Source organism: Glycine soja, chromosome 4 (assembly GCF_004193775.1).
Source record: "Glycine soja cultivar W05 chromosome 4, ASM419377v2, whole genome shotgun sequence".
In the NCBI taxonomy this organism is placed as follows: Eukaryota; Viridiplantae; Streptophyta; class Magnoliopsida; order Fabales; family Fabaceae; genus Glycine; species Glycine soja.
This window is the reverse complement of record NC_041005.1, coordinates 46,564,874-46,573,565: the sequence shown is the minus strand read 5'-3', so window position 1 is coordinate 46,573,565 and position 8,692 is coordinate 46,564,874. Positions and strand designations below refer to the sequence as shown.

The window sequence follows — 8,692 nt, the reverse complement described above, 5'->3', positions numbered from 1 at the left end:
TCTAATTGGAGAATGATACTAACAATATTTATAATATTACATCTAAATTTTGTCCTTTACAAAACCAATGAGGCATTAATTCTTTTTCATGGAATACCCTTAGTAGGAGTAGTTGCTATTGTATAGTGAGTGAGAAAAAATCCAATTAATTAGAGAGATAAAGAATATATTAAAAGGTTAAATAATATTTTTTTATAAAATATTAAATGCATTGCTTAATACTTGTGTTAAAATCTTAAACACCATATAATGAAAATGGAACAGAATGGATGATGAAAATCATTATTAATATGAATTTTAAAATAATTATTACTATGACTAATAGTTATGTGTTCGGAATAATTTTTTTGGTAATTAATATGGTTATAAATGAGATCTTCTATGGATAAATTTATAAAATACTACTATTGTATTTTTTTTTTAAAGATGGCTATGCTTTTAGATGTGTATTCGAGGCCCTTATATAATTTTATAATAAATAAAAATTATCAGTTCATTAAAAACTTAAATTTTATTTAATTCAATTAATTTTTTAGTCTTTAAGCATGGATCCCCAGTAGTGGTGGAACCAAACTTGTGTGATAGGGACTAATTATAAATCTAACATACATATATAAGTATCAAATTTTATGCAAAATATTTATAATTATATATATATATTTTGAATTGATTTAAGAAAATATAATGGAAAATATTTTATCACAAAATAAAAACATAACATTTTTTTTCTAAAAAATCCAAGATTATAAATGTTAATTGCAAGTTTTATATGCAAACATTAATGAATTTATAATAAAAACTTGTATACGCCTTAAACATAATTTTTTTATGATAAGACCTTATTAATTATGTTCTGAAAATATATTAAATCATAATGAATTGTTATTTTTTATAATAATAATAATAGCCAACAAACATCGAATTGAAATAGAGTTTTCTCTCAGTTTAATGAAAATAAGGAGATAAAAAAATATTGTGTTATGGAAGTATGTTTGTATGTTGAATTGAGGGTTAATTTTCTCATCTTAATATTAAAATATCATACATATTAAAAAGTTTAAAATTGCAAAAAAAAAAAAAAAAGTTAGGAGACTCGCCCCCAACCCCAACCCTCCAAGTAAATCCATACTTAGGTACACAAGTGGAATTATGGCATTAATCATTATATTGGAAGTGATAATAGGTAAAGTCCTCTTTAATAAGCGGCAGCGAGGTTTGAAGTCCTATTTAAAGTGAACTTTAACATTCAAATCACTTGAGAGTGCAGGTAAAATCCATCTCAATCAACTTATAATTTCATTGTGATCGATCATTATCGGGTACATGAATTTAATAAGGAAAGAAATTCAAATTGTTCAATAATAAAATAAGAATTAATCTAATTAAAAAATTCTTGTAAGTGCATATATATATATATATATATATATATATATATATATATATATATATATATATATATATATTAAATTAATATTTTTTACTTCACTCTTTTTTTTTCAATTAACAATTTTTATCTAAATTGCCTTAGTAGAAGACTTTTCATATTAGTTTTTTTAAAAATCAATTTTTTAACTTATACAAAAGTTAATTTTAGCTTATAGAAAAGTTTATTTTATTTTTTCATCTAAAAATGCTTTATAAAAGACTCATTCAACCAGATCCTTTTGTAAGAAATTAATCTCCTGTCTACTAGACACTTCAAGAAATTAAATGTTCCAAATATGAACATTTGTTAATCATTAATCAATTTCAAGTCATATTTTTGTAACAAATATGAACATAAATATCTATTTCTGATTACATTAAATCTAACCGAAGCTATTTTTCAATGATTCGATCGAACACAATTGTTAGTTGGAAGATACGGGATTTAATTAAATTGAAGGCACCCAATATCATGTGGTGTTTAATTTATACATTCTATAATTTGGAACCTTCTACCATATTGGCCCATCCCACTTCAGATTGTTGCTGCATATGCTTATAATACCTGTTTCCACCCACTTCAAGAGCATCTTAGCTCCTCAAATTTTGTTCACAAAGCACACCAATTGGATGACGAACTTAACGTTAATTGTGGCTACCATAATGCTCTTATGTTTTCTACGTGTAGATTTTCTATTTTTGGTTTTATGTACCCAACCCAGCAACCAATGTACAAGCGCCTAGGTTTCGACACGGTGTCACTTCCTCATTGCATTTGGTTCATCACTCCATTAGTCATCATACTTAAATAAACAAGCTGTGATACTATTAATTGGAGCTTCGAATAGTATGCAACCACCAACGCAGGTTAGCTATATATTTATAAGAATGCAATTACGTAAGTGAATATATTTAATATGCCACTATATATAATACATGCATATGTTTAGTATGCTGATGTTGATAATTGTATGTTGGTTTCTTTGTCAGTCAGTAATTAAGTAGGATATATACTAATGGTCTATCAACACACCCGCGTTTGCCACCACGAAGTGTATTTTGAAAATTATATCTACGGGAAAAAAAAATCTAATCTTATGTTGTCATTTAACACAAAATATTATTTTTCCTTTGTAGTGTATCTCAGCCAAGATCACTAATGCATTGATTATTCATGCAAAATATTCCTTAAGATTTGCTCGTTATATATACATACATACATATATATATATATATATATATATATATATATATATATATATATATATATATATATCAGTCATTTAATAGTTCAATATTTGGATATTAACTTAACGATCATATATACTATATTTTTTAGATAAATTAATTGAACATTTATAATTATGCAATCTTATTATCATTTTACATACTTATTTTTTAAAAAATATATTATATATTGAATTAAATTTATTTAATAAAGTATCAAATAATCTTAAAATTTTATAAAGAAATTGTAAGCTTAATATGATAAATAAGAACTTTTAATTAAATAATCGAATTAATGAAGTTTAATATATAAAAAGAGTTATTGAATAAAGTAATTTAATTTTTTTTTACTACTGGAATAATTTGATCTTTTCCCTCTCTTTTCTTTGAGCTAAATCCAGCTATCTACCGCTTTTAGTAAAGAAGGGAAAACCTTATTTTTCCTATAAATAGGAATGTTTTTCCTTTGCTTTTCTTCACCATTGAATAAGATTATATTCCTTTGATTTTACCCAATCTAATTTTTTGATCCAGCTGGCAATTTTGCAATTCTTGATGCTATATGTTAAATAACACCTTATTTTGTAAAGTAATGACTATATACTTTATTGAGCTTTTTAATTTGTTGCAAGCAATATTATAAAACTTAAAAAACTCAGCCCGTCGTTTGATGGACTTGAAATTAGACACATGACTGCTTTGATTGTATTGCCAACATGCATTTAACTCGACTTTGATATCATCAATTTGATAGAAAACTAAAAAAATTTAATTTTGATATCATATTTTAACTTAAAACCTTAAAAGTTAAATTTATGAGTTTTATTCTCATTTATATGATTTTCAACTTTTTCCGTTTAATTGGATGAATAATTTCACCTCACACACTTATTTCCTCCTCTGTTTGGGTTGAGATTAAGAGTGTCATTAGGGAGGTACAACAAAAAATAAGCTGACAACTTGAAGATGGTAGATCTATTAATTTTTGAAAGATGATTGGATTTCTCAACTTATATCCTCTTGTGCTAATTTTTCCATGTTGCTAGAAAGATTGATAATGTGACAATTCATCGATAAAAAATAAAGATAAAAATGGTCTGGAATGATATCAACTCCAGGTCCTTCCTTATCTTTGAAAGGTCGTTATCTTTGAAAGATGTTTCTTCTTATCTTCGTCAATCCAATCCAATCCAATTCATGAGCCTCCCTTCAAGTCACTTTGGCGGCCCCATATTTCGCCTTCAGCTTCCTTTTTTGTCTAGCGCATCATTAAAAGGAAGCTGCCAACGGATGACAAGCTTTGGGAGAAGGGTTGCTACACCATCTCCACGTACAAGTATGTGGCAATAATTATGAAACTAGTGAGCAGTACTTAATTAATCCTCCACTGTCCTTTTTCTAACAGAATCTGGTCCTGGCTTCAAATCCTTTTTAATCGAAACAATAACAAAAATTATGTTCTAGAGCTCCTATCTTTGGTTCAATCCGGTTGGTCTAGGCACATGCAGGAAACCGCTTTGGCAGTCACACCCTTATTTTCCATTTGGTCTATATGGCACTGCAGAAAAAAAAAAAAAAAAAAACTCAACAACAAGAGTATTTTTGTTCAATCAGCTATGGCTATGATCATTGGTAAAACCATAATCTCTAGCAATGCATGAATTTGTCCATTAGAATCCTCCCTTAAGGGGTTGGGTGTGAAGTGCAACACGTATGGTTCCGCTAGAGGGAGCCCCTTAACATTGCAGGTTGTGGTTGTATTTTCAGGAATCACCTAGCTATTTCCATTGGTTGTTTCTCTCAAAATTTGGAGAATAAAATCTCCTTTGTGGCTGAGTTGATGGGTGCTGTTTTGGCGCTTGAAATAACGCGGAGGAGGTTGTGACTGGAATGTGACTCAACTTTGGTGGTCCAATCTTTTAGGGGCATTGATTTGGTTCCTTGCACAATTAAGAATAGGTGGTGCAATTGTATATAGAATTAACTAAACAAATTCTTTTGTAAGACATATCTTTAGAGAAGAAAACACTCGTGCAGATCTTCTCGCTTGTAGAGCCTCTGTTCATACTGATTTCTTTTGACGAGACCCGATCCCTCAATTCATAGCTACTTATTACAATAAGAATAGATATGATTTCACAAACTACAGATTCAGATAATTCTGTTTTGCACGGGTCAGGTTCTTGCCCTCCCATGACTTTTGTTACTCTCGTCTTTTGATTTAATAATGCTTTTATGATAAAAAATGTCTTTGTGTGTGTTAAAGGTGCTAACATAGTTAAATTATTTATCACTAACCTTTTGCATTAGCTGGAACTTTGTTGATTTAAAAAAAAATCTACTATATTTGATAAAGCTAGATATCATCCAATGCTTTATCATTATGAAAGGGAGAAAATCTGATGACTAGGTGATTATTCTGTACTGTTATGTGTGTATTTTATTTTTTGTCTTCGAAGAACATATCATTGAGTATTGTGAGTTTATAGTTGCTTATATGATAAACACTGTTTAAAGAAAAGACATCTTCACAATTAATTGCTTAAATTATGAAGAAATCAATTGACATGATTAGATTAGCCGTAAATTCTTAGATAGTATAGAAAAATGAACATATTCTTTACTCGACATGGTTTATATATGGGTTCAAAAGAAAACATGAAATCTAGGTTTTTGAAGAGCAAAATAATCTATTACAAGTTATAAATAATTAGATTATTTCAGTTAATATAAACAAATTGATCTCTATTTCTCATTTTGACTCAAGGGATTTTAATTTTCTTTTCAAAATAAAAGAAAGAAGCTGTAAATTTTTTTAGAGAAATTAAGATTACAATTTTATTTCAAAACATTAAATCATGAGTTTAAATATGGATCTCTTTTAAGGATCACGAGGAGTTAATCTTTTAGGTAATAAGTAATTTTCAATTTATGCTTCTGTCACAAAACTCGGGTGATACCAAACCCCAGACCTTATGTTTGATTGTAATTGTGGCTTTTTTTTTTAATTTTCATGACAAAAGAAAAGAAGACTAGGACACTTGTGGAGGTGTGGTACTGCTGTAATATATCGGCTATTGTAGGGAGTAAATGCAGTGGGGTCTTGAGTTTTGTTCGGCTCTGACTTGGATTAGGATTATTTATGAGTACAACAGTATCAGAAATGATCAATAACCTTTTAGAGTTTCTTTTATGTGTCTTGTTAAGGCACGACTTGAACTTGTACCTTGGGCCCTTTTATTAATATATCATTTTATTGCTGATAAAAAAAACAAGTGAAAACTCTAAACCATATTAGTTGAACTTCATTGTTAAACCAAGGTTTTTAATATTTTTCTCTTATAATAAGAGAATTAACTCAAGCACAATCCGTATAAATGATATTGCTCCAAATTAAATCACATCACCGCAAAGTGGCAAAATTACAAAATTAATTTTTCTATTTGTCTCAAAATTGTAAATTTAGTCCTCTTATAATTTAGTTTACAAATTTAATTCTCCATTTTTTTCAATCCTGTTATTTTAGTCTTCAACTCCAAGATTGGACGTCCTATGTCGCATTTTTATTGAAGGTTGACCATCATATCCTGTGCATTTATTGGACGTTGATTTCGTGTATCTAATCAACCTCAACCTTCAATAAAATTGTAACATATGATCGTTATTGTCCAACAAATACAAACACCTGGCGATTAAAATAAACACAATCAACCATCAATTTCGAAGTTGATGATTAAAATAATAGAATTACAAAATAATAAGAGATTAAATTGATGAATTAAATTCAAAGATAAAGGGAAATCAAATTTATAATTTTACAAGTAAAGAATAAGGGAGCTATATGTTTTGTTGACTCAGAAATATCTCTACATACCTACAAAGAATTGGATTAAACTAGCAAATTTTTATTTTGTGACTTAATTAATTGAGTCCAACTTAACCCAAGGTGAATTTCTTTGGCCCATGATACTATAAAATCTGTAGGTATTCGATTCTCGATCCGCAACCACGTCCTGAGAATGGAATTTGGTTTTACTTTCGTATGAGGCAATAGGAGACTCAAGAAAGAAATCACTTTACATACAACACGAGATTATAATATGATACAACAATTAAGGAGGTGATCACGAAAGAGATCCACATACACATATATATACGTAAAACATAAATAAAACACAGTTAACCAAATTAAAAGGAAAGTTGATTCAAAGACCAATACGAAGATCCTCAGTTAAAAAACTCTACACTTCTCGGCACCGTCCAATTGCCAACTCAATACACCTCCTGATCCCCCTGTTCCAGCAACATCATGCCAAATCACAACCACAAATTTATATCAGAATTTGATACTAGTTTTTCAAATTCCCATCAAATTAATTCGATCATTTCAATCTGATCAAATGATAATAATATTTAAAAACAAGTTAAACTAATTAAAACTCACTTTCTTGGGTGTGACGAATTCAACGAACTTCTTGGCCTTGCCCCCGTTATTGGGAGACTTTTTGCTTTGTTGCTGGTGGTTGACATAGAGATACTCCTTCTCCGTTATGTATTTCCTTATATGCTCTCTCACGAACCTTTCATACAAGTACGCAGCTCCTGCGAACTGGGGTAACACCAGCCATGCCACCGTCAATAGTTTCACATCGTACCAAATTGGTATCCTGCCCATTTCAAAAATTTTATAATCAATTTCTCCTACTATATTAATCCACAATTTTATTTTATTTTGATCCGTAGCCGGTGGAAATCACGGATTTAAAACCACATAATTAATTCCACATAAATTCCAATGAAAATAAATAAATTCATTGAGAGAATATTTCTATGCATGGTTCATTCGTACAAATATATAAATTTCTAACTCACCACTCTAAGATAGGTTGAAGAACCATTTCAGCAAGGGTGAGGAACGAATAGATGATCCAATAAGCTAGCCACTGCTCGTCATCCAACTTGGACTGACTCTCTATTGCTACCACCGATGCATATCTGTAAATAGTAATAATTATATAATAGAAAATTACTACGTGTTATTTACTTTATATTTACGTTTTTATCTTAATTAAAGTACTCAACAGAGGAAAACTACGGATAAAATATATTTTATCTCCATTAATTAGTTTTAGGTTAAAATTAAAGAACTAATTAAAACATAGTGAATTAAAAAATTATTAATAAAATGTTGGAGTTGATGGTCGACATGTACTTACAAAGGGTACAATAACGTCACAACCGGCCTGAAAAGAAGATAAACATAGACGTTATCAGTAGTAGTTTAAGATATATATACGGATACATACAGGAATCAAACCAAAACCAAAAGAAATATAATAATAACGTAAATCATGGGCGTAGAAAAGGTTGAAGAAGAATGCATACCCAGCAATAGAATGAAGCTGGATGATCAAGGTCCACAACTTTCCCATATGTGTTTGTATTATTATTAATTTGTAGGTGTGAGAGTGAACCAAGATGAAAAGAAAAGGAAGAAATAGAAAGAGTAAAGTGGGGCTTAATTAGGCATGGGGTGGTTGGTCACAATAACTAGTAACCTTATAAGGTGAAATGAAAATGAACGTGTGAAGTGAGAAAACGTTTGAGGGTTACAAGAGAAAACCACGTTAGAGGGAAGCTTATATAAAATGTTTGTGAAGTGTTGTGGATGATAGAGAGAGGGGGACAAGGGGGATCACGTGTGAAGAGAAGGGCAAGTATCGGGTTCTGCCTTGAACGTGTCACGCTTAATCTACACCGTCCACATGAGAAAAATCACCTTATCCAATGTTATTTTCTTTGTTTAAACTTTAATATTACTAATTGCCCTAATTTTTAGGAAGGTTCCTTCCTTGCCCAAAGCACAAGCAACGTGTGCACACTTTTTGATGCATGCGGGTCGGTGACACGTGCACGTGTCGGTTAGATGTGTCTCCTGAAGCTGTGATGGATGATAATGATAAAAAGTGTGGAGATTTTCTGGACCCGGATTCCAACTGCAGGTCCTCAGTCACAATCCAAAGGTCCAATTTTTTTATTT

General features: G+C 30.0%; 1 protein-coding gene across 1 annotated transcript; it reads right to left on the bottom strand.

Annotated features, from left to right (window-relative positions):
- Positions 1-6,707: 6,707 nt before the first annotated feature.
- Positions 6,708-8,282, bottom strand: LOC114409961 (HVA22-like protein e). The gene is made up of 5 exons (XM_028373655.1): positions 8,038-8,282; positions 7,869-7,895; positions 7,525-7,647; positions 7,097-7,319; positions 6,708-6,945 (listed from the first exon to the last, which is right to left on the bottom strand). The coding sequence occupies exons 1-5, from the start codon at positions 8,082-8,084 to the stop codon at positions 6,925-6,927; spliced, it is 441 nt and encodes a 146-aa protein (XP_028229456.1). The 5' UTR covers positions 8,085-8,282; the 3' UTR covers positions 6,708-6,924.
- Between the last annotated feature and the right edge of the window lie 410 nt (positions 8,283-8,692).